Source organism: Polypterus senegalus, chromosome 5 (genome assembly GCF_016835505.1).
Source record: "Polypterus senegalus isolate Bchr_013 chromosome 5, ASM1683550v1, whole genome shotgun sequence".
NCBI classification, from domain to species: domain Eukaryota; kingdom Metazoa; phylum Chordata; class Cladistia; order Polypteriformes; family Polypteridae; genus Polypterus; species Polypterus senegalus.
This window is the reverse complement of record NC_053158.1, coordinates 12138616-12156990: the sequence shown is the minus strand read 5'-3', so window position 1 is coordinate 12156990 and position 18375 is coordinate 12138616. Positions and strand designations below refer to the sequence as shown.

Here is an 18375-nt window from a genome sequence, read left to right as displayed (position 1 = left end):
AATGCAGGGAACAGGATTACTTGGCCAGTAACCTGGCCACGAGCCTGCCTGATTGCTGTGTCTGTGTAAAGGAGAAGGTTAGATCCCACTACAATAAATAACTATGCTGTTCCTGTTTCAAGCTGAACAAAGCTGGTTTTGTTAAAGTACTGAGACTCAGCCTCATGTTTTGGGGTGTAAGACAAGGACTCACACGTCACAATATATATTTAATATATATATGTATGTGTGTGTGTGTGTATGTATATATGAATGTGTATATTTTTTAAAATGCTGCTCACTCTTTAAGATATACGAAACTTGATTCCAGATAAGGTATTACAAAAAAGGGTTCTAACATTTCAAGATATCTGAAATACATTCAGAGATATTTCAAACACATTTTCAAGTACCTCAAAATAACTACATGTGAAATTCAAGATATCCTGAATTCACTTCCTGTAAATTTCTTGTTCTTTCAATAGGACTTCCGGACTATTTTAAGATATCTTGAAAATGAGCAGGACACTGTCCTGAAATATCATGAAATGCATAGATACTATCAATGTATTGTAGAAATCTTAAATTGTATTGTAAATATCCATCCATCCATTTCCTAACCCGCTGAATCCGAATACAGGGTCACGGGGGTCTGCTGGAGCCAATCCCAGCCAACACAGGGCACAAGGCAGGAACCAATCCCGGGCAGGGTGCCAACCCACCGCAGGACACACACAAACACACCCACACACCAAGCACACACTAGGGCCAATTTAGAATTGTCAATCCACCTAACCTGCATGTCTTTGGATTGTGGGAGGAAACCAGAGTGCCCGGAGGAAACCCACGCAGACACGGGTAGAACATGCAAACTCCACGCAAAATCCAAATATCTTGAAATAAGTTAACATCATTTTTAAAAGTATCTTAAAATGTATTTAACATATCTTGAAATGAGCAGGAGTTTTCTCTGAGACATCTTGAAATGCATTTCAGACATCTGAAAATAGACAGGAACCTATTTTAAGATCTCTATTAATGTATTTCAGATATTTCACGTTGTAAATTTAAATAAGTAAATTGTAGTATAAATATCTGAAAATTATATTCATATATCTTGAATAAGTTAACGTAATTTTTAAAAGTATCTATAAACGTATTTGAGATATCTTAAATTGTAAATTAAAAATCAGGAGTGTGCTCCCTTTGACTTTCTCATATACTGAGATAGAGGAAAAGGTCATCAGAACCACTTCCAGTTGTGCAATATTTCTCAATAAATATCTCATGTTTTTGTTTCTCATTGTAACTAATTGATAATATTGATAAACAATCATATATCTCTATTTATAATCAAACTTTATATTAAAATGATATTTTCACATTTGTGGAGGTCGATAACGGTGGTGGAATTTTTTCATGATTACATATGCATTTGCTGAATTACATGGAAAGCAAAAACAAAATATTGTACAATATTTGTTGCAATAAATTGCTATAGGTAAAACTTTATTTAGGTACATTTTATTATGATAATGATGGTAGAAATTAAAAATAAAATCATAAAATTTAATGTATTACCAGGAACACAACTGGAACGTAGCAGCTTATTGTTCCCATTACGTATTTACATGGTAATGTTAATGTTAACACGTTATTGTTAACCTAATGATGTATAAATTAAAATGAAATTAATGATTGAAATAATTGAAAGAATATGCATTATATTGAATACAGTTTTTAATATCGTGTACACATCTATATTTTCATGATACAAATAATTTGGATGGTTGTTTAAATAAAATACTATTTCCGGTTGAATAATTTTTTTTAAATTTCATATCTGTTTGCTTTTTATTATTATAAATATCTATACAAATGTTGAATCATCAATCTGTAATTATAACCATAGTTTACTTGAAAATTTGTGAAAGTATTCAATTAAAGTGAGTTATTTCCGGTTGCCGGAAGTGGCCCAAAAGTTGATAGGATTCCTTATTTCTTATATAAAGCAGACATGCAAAATCTCTGACCGAGGTAAAAGTGTTTTTGAGTTATCTTGTTTACACACAGACACACACACTGACATAATTTCAAAAATTGAATTTTCGGACTCATGAATGTCTAAAACGTCAAGATTCATCAAAATCTCAAGGTCACATTTTTTTACGATTCCTGTACTTTCTCTATACTTAATGTATACAAGATGGTAAAAATGTAAATTGTATTGTAAATATCTGAAAATGTTATTCAAATATCCTGGAGTAAGTTAATGTCATGTTTAATGGTATCGTATTTGAGATATCTTGAAATGTGCAGGAGGTTTCTCTAGGATACCTTGAAATGCATTTCAAACATCTGAAAATAGAGAGGAACCTATTTTATGATACAGTATCTATAAATGTATTTGAGATATCTTAAATTGTAAATTTAAATATGCCAATTGTATTGTAAATATCTTGAAATAAGTTCATGTCACTTTAAACATATCTTAAAATGTATTTAAGATATCTTGAAATTAACTTAAAGATCTCTTGATATACATTTTTAGGTATGTGAAATAGAATCGAGAGTCATTTTAAGATATCATCAAATTAATTTGAGATATATAAAAATGTATTTTAGATATCTGAACCATGAGTCAATATATAAGACATCTTAAATTTTGAGATACATTAAGATTGCAATGTGAAGATCTGACAGTTGTTGTTACATGGATGCTGTTTGGTTCAGAGGGTGAAGAAGCTCACTCGTCTTCAGTTAGTAACATGGCTAGTTAGCTTCTGTCTTCAACGCTGCCTCCATGCCTGTTATAAAGTTTCCTCCACTTCTCTCTATCCTGTTTCACTTTGTCCAGATTTCTTTCCCTTGCTTCTCTGTCTCTTGCTTCCTCTATCACCATATCGTTCCAGCTCTTTCTTGGCTTTCCTGCTGTTCCTCTTCCCACTTGAAACCATCTTTCCCCTCATCTTGCTGTTCTTGAGTCATCCATGTGCCATACAAGTCCTACACATCGTATCATTCTCGACACGCCTATTTCACTCAACACCATTTGATCAGACTTCTTTCAAATCCTCATTACTCATCTTCATTGTCAGGGTTATACCGGCTGGAGGGGTCTGTGCTGTCTTCTGCTGTTTGGTCATTTAACCATAATGCCTGGCCTCTTAAAAATGTAGACAGCAAACTTTGCGTAGACGTCTTCCAGTTAGCTACTGTTCTGTTCTAACCAGCTCGTGATCACTTAAATGGTAACTTCCAAGTTTAACGTGCAAGCTTATTATGTATGAAGTTTTTGCGAGATTGGATTTTGCTGCCACATTTTGTAAACCAATATTGTTAAAATAATTTTACCAAAAACAATTTCACTCCTTATTCTCCAAAACATCTAATTAATGTGATCTTAATTGGTTGTGCCAGCTGCAGATTTAAGGTGGCACATTCACACGTTTGGCACACCCGTGACTACACCATAGATTGGCGCTCTCCCTGAGGTTGATTGAGTCCTGCCTTCATGTGATATTTCTGTGGGAGCTGCTGTGCCCCATTTCTTTACACCGGAATCAATTCCACGAGCCAATTAAATTAAAACTTTAAGTTTACACAGATCCTAAAGAAACTTTTATTCATGTAAATCACCGCATACAGTGCATAAATAAATTACACTTACATTAGCAATGTGAAATGAAAAGGTAGGCAGCTGCTGCTTCATAATCTTATATATTTAGACCAAAAGAAAAGTCATTTCTAGAAGAATTATTTGCAGCAATCAAAGTCGATTAAACAAAAGAAATAAACCCGAATGAGCTTTTCTGTGGTTTGATTCCCAGAAAAGAACTATAGGCTCCAGACAGCCTGCTGGATCCCTTGCATTAAAGCAATTAGCATGGAGGAAGAACAATAAAGAGAAAAAAAATTAATTGCTTCATCCATTAGTAGCCACTAATTTTTTTTTTTTACTTTCAATTATAAATGGTGCTGCTATTACTTTGGAAATAATTAATATAATCTGCAAGAAAAATCTCAGCACCTTGCTCCTGTTTAATTGTATTTTTCTCAATTCAAATAACCAACTCTTTGTATTTTGTGATTAGGAGATTTACGGTTATCAAAAAAATAGGAGTTGGGCAGAGATACTCCATTTTAACCAATTACATGCTGTGTCATTTAATTTCATCTGATTAACCATTTATGTAGGAATTTGTTTAATTATTTTATACTTCATCATTTCAGTGAGATCTCACTTACATACACCCGGGCCATTTTATTTCTGTCACAAAAAGCCACACATTCCACAGACCTTCACGGAGGACCACACTACTGTTTTTCAACTAGTAATTAAAAATCTGGCTCCTGGCACACTCAAATGGCGTAAGAAAAACAAGACCGCACCAGTTTAAAACCAGTTCTGTTATGGTGAATGGAAGGAAACATAGCGTGTTTCTTGATAGGTGCACTACATGACCGCATTTCTTGCTGAGGGTCATTTTTGAAGATAACAAATATGTTAAAGAGATGAGCATCACTTTTTTGATATACAATCACTATCTATCACTTCACCTATCCATTGGCCTATCATTTTTTTTTCTCCATGTTTATTCCATTCAACGACCCTCTGTCTGTATGGAGTTTGTGCATCCTTCAGATATATGAGTGGATCAAATGAATTGGTAATTCTGTGAGATTCAGCGCTTGCATGAGTGTGCCTTACAACAAGACCTGCAGAATTTGTTTCATTCTTCTACTCGTTGCTGATGGAATACAAGAGAGGACCCGAAAATTCCCGGAAGTAGTCAGTAGGATGATGTAAGTCCTCAAATATGCCACTAGGTATCGTATGCTCAATCAGTCCATTGAGTGGCATAATGCAGAATTGATCGAGTGTGCAATTCTGGCATTTATTCCACAATCGTGCAGGTGGTGGATTTTTGTTCTCTTAAAGAATGTGGCTAATTTTGAGGAGAAAATGGTGATCATGATTTTCTACATTGATAGACTTGTTCATAAACTGTTCCTCATAGACACTTTATATTCCTGAGGTGTTTCCGGGAGAGCATAAAAAAAAAAAATCAACACAGAACATGAACAATCCAATTCTGCACACCGGAATCAGAAACATTCTGCATATATTTTGAGGGTGAAATTATTTTATTTTACATTTTCCCTCTGCAATTTGTTACTTTTGTTTTTGTTCATGGGTGCTGCCATCTTGTGTATTTTCTGATGGTAGTCGATTGCATCTGTTGCTACCATGTTAAGGTTGAAGTCAGCACCGTTTAAGATGGCGGCATTTTTGGATTTAAAAGCAAACATTTGTATATTGCTAACAATAGACCTTTGTATACTGGGCTTTTAATGCTCATTAGGTCTCCTGGGGGTTTATACAGGAATATTTCCTGCAATATTAAATGAATAAATATGCAAATAAATAAAAGTACTATCAAATGTGACAATAAATAAAGAAAAAAAAAAACATGAAATGTGAGCGTAAATAAATGAAGGTGTCATAAAATATGATTTTTGTTGCTCATTTATTAATTTCATTTTGTTTTCCTCTAAATCCAACATGAAACGCGGCTTAAATTTAAAACTATCCCTTTCACTTATCAAAGTGGAGAGGGCGGGCACTTCTCTGTGCTGAGTTTTAAATGGTGAATTGTCATTAGATTGGACTTAAACCTTCGGGTATCAAATGCTATGTTTACAGTTGACACTTTAGATGCAGACTTCTGATGATGAATTAAAATTGTATAGACCATCTACACAAAGAACACCTTAATATTAGTTGTCATTATCTAGGGGTGTCAGGATGGTATAAAGTATAAGGGAAATCGCATACTTAGTGGCACTATTGTGACAATTTGCAAACTGTAGGAAATCCTGCTGACCACGCCAGTTATGGACTAGTAGGGGACTGTTGTAACACCCCAAACCTCAGACACAACTTTACAGACACCAGTTTATTTATATCAATTACCTTGTAAAAATGCTGCAACAATGACATAAATCAACACAAATTCCAAATGACTTCCTTTTCTCTTTCTCCTTCCACTACTCATGGTGGGCTTTGTCCACTTCCACTCGACTCCAGCTTGCCAGGATGTGGTCAAGTGGTCTCTTTTATCTTGGACCCCAGAGTACTTCCAGTGCTAGGGCATAGCCCAATGGAAGTCAATCAGAAATCCCACAAAGTAGGGATTGTTAATCCCTTCAGTCCCCCAAGGTGGCCCCCACAGGGCTGTGACATGGGACTACAGGTTCCTGATGAGAATCTTAAACCAGGGAGCCTGCCACCTAATGTTTTGGGGGAGAAAATGTCCAGAATGAAGCGTCCTACCCATTCCTTCCATTATACTGGGCAAGGATCCGTGTTAGGTCCAAGCCAGGATGCCAGTCTCTGCATGCCATCCATGACATTACAAAGTGTGTGAGTGCCATTGCCTGATAATCATCAAAAGAGTCTACATTTTGCATTCTTGGGTGAATATCATTACTTTGTATTTTTGATGGGTCCTAAAATGGTTTGTGTGAACGGAGCTGCACACAGTCAAAGCTATGCCTGAAAGTTCACTTGTGAGATGAAACTTGTATGAATATATCCTGTGCAGACCTGCAACTGCCTGGTGAGCATTGTGCTTGAAACTTATTTGGCCAGCTAACCCCCACCTCTCACCATCCTGATTAACAAGTAATAAAAAGTGTAAGGCTACTTCAAAACATGCATTTTCAGGTACTTTGCTTAATGGTAGGTTACATACATTTGAAAGGCACCATACTGGAATTAAAGCTGTCGCCTTTGCTAATTAATAAATTTTCCGGTAATGGCTTCTGATTTGTATGCAGTGCTGCCAAGACAGACGAAGTGGCTCCGCATAGCCTTTAATGGAATAAGAACGTTCAAAAGATTGACAAATGGAAATTCATTTTGTATACAGTAATTAGTCACGCTTTAGTCAATTGTATAATGTTCCTTTGAGGTCCACTTCATATTTTTAAACACTCCTACTGTGTCTTCACTTATTCTTTCTTTGTGTCCTGCTTTATGGTATATTCAGTTCCTCTTAATTTAGCTTCATCTCAAAATTCATTGCAACTGTTTGTCTTGATGCAATTGGTGATCCTTAATAATGCATATAAATAGCTTGATACCCACAAAAATTGTTTACAAATAAGCAAAACAATCTTAGTAATAATAACAATAATAATAATAATAAGTTGCATTTATAGAGCACCTTTCACAAAGCCAAGGTCGCTTTACTTACAGGGTAAAAAAAAAGAGCTGAGATATAAAGGTGAAGAAAGAGGAGCAATCTCAGAGAAACTGAGGAAGAGAGTTCCAGGGTTGAGGGGCCGTAATACTGAAGGACCTGCCTGCCTTGGTGGGACAGTAAGGAGATTACTGCGTAAGGACCTGAGACAAGGATCACAAGGAGTGTAAGGAGCTTGGAGCTGAGTGAGATAGAGAGGGGTAAGGTTATGTAGGGCTTTGAAGGTGAGAATTAAACCTTGATGGAACCGGTAATTTGTGAAGCTGGGAGAGAACAGGGGAGATGTAAGCAGAACGCTTTGTTTGGGTGAGGACTCTGGCTGCGAAGTTCTGAATGTACTGCAGATTCTGTATAGATTTTACAGGGAGGCAGATGACGAGGGAATTACAGTAATCAATATGAGACATTATGAAACAATAAACCAGAGTTTGAGCATCATTAAAGGACAAAAATGGACGGAGTCGGGCAATGTTACAGAGATGACAGAATGAAATTTTGGAAAGAGGCCTAATGTGTAACTCAAAGGTAAGAGATGACTCAAACAAAACACCAAGATTTCTAACAACAGAAGCAGGTTTGACAAGTGTGTATCATTAATAGAAACAGAAAGGTTGGGTGACCAGTAATGCTTCTGTTTTATTGGCATTAAGTTTGAGAAAGTTATTTTCCATCAACAGCGAGTGTACTGGGAGGCGAGTCTGTAGGGGAGTGTGGACTAAGATATATCTGTATATCGTCTGCATAACAGTGGAAGTTAAGGCCATGTCTGTGAATACTTCAACCCAAAGGGGGGATATAAAGTAGAAAGAGTAATGGAACCAGGACTGAACCCTGAGGGACACCACGCAACACAGGTGAGGTGAAGGATTTCTATTGTCTGAGTGTGACAAACTGTTGCCTATTAGAAAGATTTGATGAACCAATGAAGGGCTAAGCCAGAGATCCCTACAGTGGAGAGACATATCACTTAAACTGTAACAATTATGGGATTATTTCCAAATTCCTTCAACTAAAAACAATCAATCAATGAATCAATAAATACTTACAACTTTCCATTGCTAGAAGTGTAATATTGTGGACCGCATTCATTTCTCGATCTAGTTGCTTTGCTGTGCTAATGACACCTGTTGTGGCGTCAATGTTGAAGTATCTTTCTAGGTCAGTATTACGATCAATTGAGTACCTGCAAACAAAATTAAAATATATGATTATATACATCTATTTGAGAAGTATTTGTACAAATTTATAATATTGACACTTTATTTTTTAGATGTTTTTGACTTATTTGTGCTTACTCAAAACAAAAAGTTCAGATAATTCTTTACTCCATGGCCAAAAGATCCTTAAAGACAGATAATAACAGAGAATCATAATTAGGGTCTTTGTAATTGCTCAAACTTGGGACTGTGGGTTGTGCCTGGCTTTTGTGTGAGCACATTTTCAATTGAATTTGTGAATTTGCTAAAAATGTATTACAGTCATATAAAAAAGTTTGGGAACCCCTCTAAGCCTGCATAATAATTTACTCTACTTTCAACAAAAGAGATAACAGTGGCATGTCTTTCATTTCCTAGGAACATCTGAGTACTGCAGTGTTTTCAAAATAAAGGTTTTTAGTGAAGCAGTATTTAGTTGTATGAAATGAAATCAAATGTGAAAAACTGGTTGTGCAAAAATTTGAGTCCCCTTGTAGTTTTACTGATTTGAATACATGTCACTGCTCAATGCTGATTACTTGCAACAAACACCAAATTGGTTGGATTAGCTCGTTAAGCCTTGAACTTCATAGACAGGTGTGTCCAATCATGAAAAAAGGGTATTTAAGGTGGTCAACTGCAAGTTGGGCTTCCTTCCCTTTGGCTCTCCTCTGAAGAGTGACAGACAGCATGGGATCCTCAAAGCAACTCTCAAAAGATCTGAAAACAAAGATTGTTCAGTCTCATGGTTTAGGGGAAAGCTACAAAAAGCCATCTCAGAGGTTTAAACTGTCAGTTTCAACTGTAAAGAATGGAATCAGGAAATGGAAGGCCACAGGCACAGTTGCTGTTAAACCCAGCAGGTCTGGCAGGCCAAGAAAAATACAGGAGCGGCATATGCAGAGGATTGTGAGAATGGTGACAGACAACCAACAGATCACCTCCACAGACCTGCAAGAACATCTCGCTGCAAATGGTGAATCTGTACATCGGTCTACAATTCAGCACAATTTGTATAAAGAACAGCTGTATGACAGGGTGATGAGAAAGAAACCCTTTCTGCACTCACACCACAAACAGAGTCGTTTGGACTGATGACACACAAATTGAGTTATCTGGTCATAACAAAAAGCACTTTGCATTGCGAAAGAAGAACACCGCATTCCAAGAAAAACGCCTGCTGCCTACTGTTAAATTTGGTGGAGGTTCCATCATGCTGTGGGGCTGTGTGGCTAGTTCAGGGACTGGGACCCTTGTTAAAGTCGAGGGTTGAATGAATTCAACCCAATATCAACAAATTCTTCAGCATAATGTTCAAGCATCAGTCACAAAGGTGAAGTTACACAGGGGTTGGATATTCCAACAAGACGATGACCCAAAACACAGTTCGAAATCTACAAAGGCATTTATGCAGAGGGAGAAGTACAATGTTCTGGAATGGCCGTCACAGTCCCCTGACTTGAATATCATCGAAAATCTATGGGATGATTTGAAGCAGGCTGTCCATCAAATTGAACTGAACTGGAGAGATTTTGTATGAAGAATGGTGAGAAATACCTCCATCCAGAATCCAGACACTCATCACAGGCTATAGGAGGACAGCGTCTAGAGGCTCAAAGGAGCAAAAGGAGGCTCAACTAAGTATTGATGTCATATCTCTGTTGCGGTGCCCAAATTTATGCACCTGTCTAATTTTGTTATGATGCATATTTTCTGTGAATCCAATAAACTTAATGTCACTGCTGAAATACTACTGTTTCCATAAGGCATGTCATCTATTAAAAGGAAGTTGCTGCTTTGAAAGCTCAGCCAAGGAGAAACAAAAATCCAAAGAATTAAGATGGGTTCCCAAACCTTTTCATATGACTTTACATGTGTATGAGGAACTCTTAAAAGCTTCTGGGCTGCCTAGGAACCCAGGGTACCAGCCTAGTGTACTTGGTGCATCATCTGGCCTTGGCTTTACCTACATTATAGTTTACAGTAAAACTATTAGAGTATGTTTGCGAGAGAAATTGTGTGAACCCCTCAGAGTTTCCAGGATCACTACATTAATTACTCAAAATACTGTGGTCTGATCCTTAACTAAGTCACAATAATAGAAAACACACAGACAAACTTACAGATTGCACTTCTTTCACTTCTTTAACCCATCTGTAGCCATTTTCTAAATTATCCTTCTTTGAGTTTTGTTAGGCTGTGTTTCTGTTTGGTGCCAATATTTTCTAACTAGTAACAACCATTACTCAACAGAAAAAGAAGGTTTGATCTGATGACTCAGTTAATTAATTACCAACTTCGCCTTCGGCAATGCTAGTAATTAATTAAAACAATTAATACGACACCCACCCAGGGAACAGCAAATTAATGTGAGCTGAATTAGGGATCTCTGTTTCATTTTCCACCCAGAACACTAGAAATATGAAGAGATCTCTGCAATTTCTGAACGAGGTACATAAATGGGTAAATATCACTTTCACTTTCTCTGTTGTGATCCAGAAGTGGCAACAGACTCGCTTTCAAGAAATAACCCAAACACATTTGCTGCAATTAACAAAGTAGAACAATTTATTTATATCAGAGAAGTATAAGTAAGTATATGTATAGATATAGAAGTCTATAGGTACAATATATAGACAAAAGACAATAAAAAACACAAAGCATAAAATTACAATAGGCTTAACTTTTTCTCTTATAGAAAGAACCACATGACTTATGAATTTTATCTCTTGGCTTAGATAGATGTTTGCTTTTTTTCGCCCATAAAAAAGGCATATAACTTTTGAATTCTGATCTTTCAGTTCATGCAGTTAAGATGGATAAGTTGTTAACTTTCGAGGTGGTCTCCAACTTCTCACCTTGTTTTGTTATTTTATTACATTACCTTAAGTACTAACACATGATGATAGGAAGTGTGAAATGTGTGATGTTATCATTGTCAGAGTATAAAGGGCAGCATTGTGCACTTACCTGTCCAAGTTTATGGAAATGCTAAAACACTGCGAGAATTAGTTGTATCTTTTGTAAATACCTAAGTTAATGACAACCTCTGATGATACTGGTTTACAATACTTTGAGCACTTGGATCTCAGGAGGCTTTATAGACAAAGGGATCTGTGTGTGTGTGTGTATATAGTATATTTTGTACAGAGCTCTTCACTGATTGCAGCTGAAGAGCACTGTGACAAGTTCTCAGATGAGATGCAAACACAAACTTTTCAAATTACTAATTACATAATGAGTTCTAATAAAAACACAGATTTGTTTCGACAGACAGGAAAATAAAAGAATTTGAAACTGATTAACATACGATAAATGAAACTCAACAAAATCTGTCCATTATTCATTATTGACTACGACCAAGGACAGGAAAAGAAAAAGTTTAGTCGACAGTATCCCAGGAGAAAAGAAAACCTCGCTGGAACTCTCAATTATTATTAGGGGCAAATCTAACATGAAATTAATAAAGCTTAAGCTTCAGGACCCCTAATCCTAGAGGGGGCCTTAGAAGGGAATTTAGTCCACCATCGCTTAAAGATTTTGGATGTTTACTGTAGAAGATGGTGTTTTAAAAAAATAATCAGACAGCAATTCTAATCAAAATTTGAGTGGTTATTACATTTTTTTTTTAATTTCTTTTTAAATTTGTGGTGATCTGTCATTGGGCAAACCCTATTGAAGAAAATAACAGTGGTCACCCAGACCTTGCTGCTTATTCAGAAGGGGCCCCCATAATAGTTTAAGCTTCAGGGACCCCATAATAGTTTAAGCTTCAGGGCCCCCAAAAATGTAAGTCTGTCACTGATGTTTATCATCATATTTGTGGGTTGATGAAAGGTTTAATTATTATTAACTGTTTTCCTTATTTCTCTGTCTGCATAATGTAAATCATTCCATAAACCATACCATAAATTCACAGTATCAGAAAAGCCACATTTACCCACAAACAAAAGTACTGTATTTAAAGATTTTTACCTAATTGGACTGTTGGAGGCATCGGGGTCATGTGCAGCCACGGTTCCAATGATGGTCCCAATCTTAGCCTCTTCAGAAACTACCATCCTGTTAACAGGTGAGTTAAATATGGGCGGCTCGTCCACATCCTCCACGATAATCTTCACAGCCGTCGTATCACTAAAGAGTCCCAGGTTCATATACTGAGTGTCATTGTTTTTGTTCGTGACTTCAATTCTTAAGTTATAGCTTGATTTTGTTTCAAAGTCCAATTCCTATAGAATCCAAACATAACAGTTGCTTGTAGGAATCAGTTAAGATTAAAGACAAATAGTTCTCTTAGTTCATTTTGTAAAAATGCCTATTACTGTAGAGAATTTGAATTAGCTGTAGAGTAAATGCACAGATTTCCTGTAGTACACGGCTATAAAACATACAAGGTGTTTGAGTATTCAATAATCTTTAAATTGCTCAAATTATTAGGGTAGTAAAATGATCGCAAGTTAAATTATAAACATGAATTGTCCAATGTGGCCCAACACTATGGCTTAGTGAAAGTACCCCAACTAAAGTACCCTGAAGCAGAAAGTATCTCAGGGTCAGGGTGGCTGGAAATTTGTACTGTACTAGAAATCTGACAATAAAGTTCATGCCTCAATAAATCTGCAAGGGGTCAAAAAATGTGAACGGTCTCTGAACTCACTGTATAGTTTCAGGACAAACATTAATGCTTATCATATAACAAAAGTCAGAAGTTAACTCCTTTATTATGTAGGCTAGGTATAAGAGTTTCATAACAACTCTAATGTATTTCTGTCTTTCCACTGTATTATTGTAATTAAAAAAACGGATCAAATTTGAGTTAAATTCTAAAAAAAACAGTTTGAAAGGCATTGTTGAAGTTTAGGCTATAAAAACTTTAAATGTGAAGTCTGTGCTGGAACGCTTTTTATATGGTGGAAACATGCGTTGTAAGGACCAAATTGTTTTTTAAACGTGCTGTTGCTGCTACACTATATGCCATAACGTTGAAATGCCTAAGACTATTCTCTTAAGATTTATAAAAGTACACCACAAAGTTTATAAAAAAACAAATAAAATAAACATTGGCGTTTACTTTACCTTTTCAAGTGATATGACTCCCTCCTGAGTTTCTTTGTCTGTAGAAATTTTAAACATCCCAAGGCCATCGCCATCTATAATCCTATATTCCATTTCAGCATTTGGTCCCACATCAGCATCTGCAGCTTTTATCTTGGCAACTACAGAGACCGCAGGCAACGACTCTGGTATATTGTATTGATAGGATTCTGTGAAACCCAACACAGTTATTGATGAGACAATTTTCTAACACCATCACTTGACTACAAAACAGTTGCAGTGTTTAGCCTTATTTGGCTGGAGACTGACAAAATATCAGTTTAGTGAAAAGAACAGTAGACGCTTGTGGATACATACTATGTTGGAAATGAATTTTGGTATACCTGATAAGAAGACTTGCATTTAACAACTGACACATAATAAATGGCAAAGAGTTAAAAACACACACACAAACACAGAGTAGGCATACATAAATATACAGGCTTGCAGCAATTGCAACTTTGTGGAGTATGTGAACCCTAATTAAAACTGCGATTTTAGCAGTGAAAGATTGCAATCCAATAGTTTATTATCTCTAATCAAATGGGGAAATAGTGTCTCATTAAGAAAAATTCTACTGAACTGCAAAACATGCACAATTTTTATCTGCACAAAACAAAACCTACAAAGAGTAATAAAAAAGGTTTCTACCATTTCACAATACTTAGAAGTGTGCCAAGCTAGACTTGGATTGGATGATTCATTATGTTAGGTTGACATTATTATCCCAGAGGGAAATTTGTTTTCAAGCAGGAAAGTACAAAACATAAGTCATTGTTAAAAGAAAGAAAAATTTGACAAAACATGGGGAGGGATAATTCTGCTGCTGGTCGCTATGAGTGCAGTACCCCATCATCATGTCAAACACACACTCATAGAGAAAGAGAGAGAGATCACTCTAAAAGTGTCCAGATAGTGTTATGTCCATCCATCCTCTTCCGCTTATACAAGATCGGGTTGCGGGGGCAGTTGCTTGAGCAGAGATGCCCAGACTTCCCTCTCCCCGGCCACGTCTTCTAGGTCTTTCAGGGGAATCCTGAGGTGTTCCCAGGCCAGCCGGGAGACATAGTCCCTCAAGCATGTCATGGGTCTTTCCCGGGGCCTCCTCATGGTTTGACGTGCCTGGAACACCTCACCAGAGAGGCGTCCAGGAGGCATCCTGATCAGATGCCCGAGCCACCTCATCTGACTCCTCTCGATGCAGAGGAGTAGCGGCTCTACTCTGAGCTCCTCCTGGATGACTGAGCTTCTCACCCTATCTTTAAGGGAAAGCCCAGACATCCTGCGGAGGAAACTCATTTCAGCCGCTTGTATTCTTTCGTCACTACCCATAGCTCATGATCATAGGTGAGGGTAAGAATGTAGATCGACTGGTAAATTGAGAGCTTTGCCTTATGGCTCAGCTCCTTTTTCACCACGACAGACTGATGCAGAGAACGCATCACTGCGGATACCGCACCGATCCGTCTGTTGATCTCACGGTCCATTCTTCCCTCACTCGTGAACAAGACCCCAAGATACTTGAACTCCTCCACTTGGGGCAGGATCTCGCTCCCAATCCTGAGAGGGCACTTTTCCGGCTGAGGACCATGGTCTCGCATTTAGAGGTGCTGATTCCTATCCCAGCTGCTTCACACTCAGCTGCGAACTGATTAAGAGAGAGCTGAAGATCACAGCCTGATGAAGTAAACAGGACAACATCATCTGCAAAAAGCAATGACCCAATCCTGACTCCACCAAACCGGACCCCCTCAACACCCTGGCTGCACCTAGAAATTCTGTCCATGAAAAGTTATGAACAGAATCAGTGACAAAGGGCAACCCTGGTGGAGTCCAACTCTCACTGGAAACGAGTTTGACTTACTGCCGGCAATGCGGGCCAAGCTCTAACACTGGTTGCACAGGGACCGAACAGCTCTTATCAGGGGCTCCGGTACCCCATACTCCTGGAGCACCCCCCACAGGATTCCCTGAGGGACACAGTCGAACGCTTTTTCCAAGTCCACAAAACACATGTAGACTGGTTAGGCAAATTCCCATGCACCCTCCAGGACCCTGCTAAGGATGTAGATCTGGTCCACTGTTCTGTGACCAGGACAAAAATCACACTGTCCTGAATGTAAGGTTCCACTATCTGACAGACCCTCCTCTCCAGGACCCCCGAATAGACTTTTCCAGGGAGGCTGAGGAGTGTGATTCCTCTGTAGTTGGAACACACCCATCCGGTTCCCCTTCTTAAAGTGTTATGTGAAAAACTCATAAATCAATTAGAAGCACAAAGTCAAAATTTTGACCCTTTGCCATTTCCATTGTGCCCTCAAGTTCTTCTCACAGAACTTTCCTTACTTTCCTCACCTTCACTTTCTCTCTCCCAGTGGAAGCTTTTAATGACTCTAACCACTGCAGTTGCTTTTAGCCTCTCGCTGGAAATCTCCCACCCTTGTCTCTCCTGCTGTCTGGAAGTCTTCATTTTACAATTACACCCATCTTGGAACTTTCTGCATTGGCAATCAACGACTCTACCAGCTCTACCATCCACACCTGGCTTCATGCTGCTCAGTTAATAAAGACCTGGTTGCTCCATGAGGCATTTTCCCCTGTCCACCTTTCATGTGTTTTTTTTTTTATCTTTTTTTGTGTTTTTGTTTAATTAGCCATCTCAGGTGCTATCCATAGCTGTTCAGTTAATAAAGAGCTGGTTGGAGGTTTCTTCATGTGGCAGTTTAAAGTAACCTCCTGTATCCCCTGTACTATTTCCATTGTTTCATTTTAAATGCTTTGAGCCTGTTACCACATAATGTCTGTTTGCTTATAGTGAAAAAGTTCTGCTCCCTCAATCTCTCCTCATCGTTCATACCTCTGCATCCTAGAATCACTCTGCTGCTATATCTTTTTTTTACTTTCTCATATACAAAGTATAGAGAAAGTATTAACGTTTTAGAAATCGTATACAAAGTGTAGGAAAAAGATTCAATGTCAAGATTTTGATGAATCTCAACGTTTTAGATCTCCCTGACTTTCTCGTATACAAAGTATAGGGAAAGAATTGCAATCATCTAAAGATTCGATGTCAAGATTTTGATGAATCTCAACGTTTTAGATCTCCCTGACTTTCTCGTATACAAAGTATAGGGAAAGAATTGCAATCATCTAAAGATTCGATGTCAAGATTTTGATGAATCTCAACGTTTTAGATCTCCCTGACTTTCTCGTATACAAAGTATAGGGAAAGAATTGTAATCATCTAAAGATCAGATGTTGAGAATTTAATGAATCTTGACGTTTTAGAAATCCCTGCCCTTCTCGTATACAAAGTGTAGGAAAAGTATTGGAATCGTCCAAAGATTCGATGTCAAGATTTTGATAAATCATGATATTTTACACCTCCCTGTGTCTGTGTGCGCGTGTGTATATGTGTGTGTGTGCGTGTGTGTGTGTGTGTAAACATGATAACCTGAGTACGCTTTCACTTAGGTCAACCAAATGTGGCATACAAGTATTAGGTACAAAACGTATATTTCTTTCAACTTTTGGGCTATTTCTGTTAACCGGAAGTGGTACTTTACCTTTTATAATAATTTTTCTATAAATTATTAATTTCATTTGATTTGTTGTTGATGGTTCTTTAATGTACATAATACAGTATAAAAATATAGTCATTGCCTTGCGGATTACTCCTCAAATATCCATCCCCATATCTGAGTATATGAGGAAGTCGTGGGGAGACCACTCCCTATTTTATCTTAACATGGAGACCAATCCTGTATGCAGTACTCCAGGTGAGGCCTCACCTGTAACAAACCTCTACATATTAGTGAGGTTCATTTCTCAATTTCATTGTTCATAAAAGGATTAGTTTGTGCAACAAGGCTAAATAAAGCTCGTCACTGTTAGTAGTCCTAATTAATCATAATGAGAAACACTCTGCTTTCTTTACATAAAAATGAAACTCAGGACTGGTCTGAGAAATAGTGAATGGTTATGCTGAACATTAAGCATTTAAATGTGTGAAATACAACAGGAACTTGACAAAGGCAACGACAAAGACAGCAAAGCATACAATTTGTCAAGCGTTTACGCAGAGTGCTCAAAAGTGTGCTACTATTTGCCTTTTCGATAACCTGAGCACTACAAGTTTTCTTCAATAGAACTCCTTAATAATTCACTCTTTCTCAGCAGAGTACTTTTCTTGTCCTGGCTCAGTTCTAGTCTGTTCCTCCCTTTCCTTCAGGGTAAATGATTCAAAAAAGATGAATGAAGAGACAGAACTCCCAGGTTTTAGAAGAACGTGATTTGGGTGAGGTCATTCTATTTTCTGGGAGTCCAAGCCATGGAGTTATGTGGCTAATGAAACAGGAAATCCATGGCACATTATTACAACATTCAGCAACACCATAGAACAAAGACATATTTACACTGATAAATGAAAAATTGTATGTCACGTCACTAGTGCGTGGTGACCGGAGGGTGTGTTCCAACTACAGAGGAATCACACTCCTCAGCCTCCCTGGAAAAGTCTATTCGGGGGTTCTGGAGAGGAGGGTCTGTCGGATAGTCGGACCTCGGATTCAGTAGGAACAGTGTGGTTTTTGTCCTGGTCGCGGAACAGTGGACCAGCTCTACACCCTTAGCAGAATCCTAGAGGGTGCATGGGAGTTTGCCCAACCAGTCTACATGTGTTTTGTGGACTCAGGATTGGGTCACTGCTTTTTGCAGATGATGTTATCCTGTTTGCTTCATCAGGCCGTGATCTTCAGCTCTCTCTGGATTGGTTCGCAGCTGAGTGTGAAGCGGCTGGGATGAGAATCAGCACCTCTAAATCCTAGACCATGGTCCTC

General features: G+C 37.8%; 1 protein-coding gene across 1 annotated transcript in view; it reads right to left on the bottom strand.

Annotated features, from left to right (window-relative positions):
• cdh7a (cadherin 7a) overlaps positions 1-18375 on the bottom strand; it is a 262279-nt gene that overhangs the window by 52455 nt on the left and 191449 nt on the right. Inside the window, exons 5-7 of the mRNA XM_039754344.1 lie at positions 13520-13707; positions 12419-12672; positions 8294-8430 (exon numbers count right to left, since the gene is read on the bottom strand). Of these exons, the coding sequence (XP_039610278.1) occupies positions 8294-8430; positions 12419-12672; positions 13520-13707 (579 nt within the window). The remainder of the gene's footprint in view (positions 1-8293; positions 8431-12418; positions 12673-13519; positions 13708-18375) is intronic.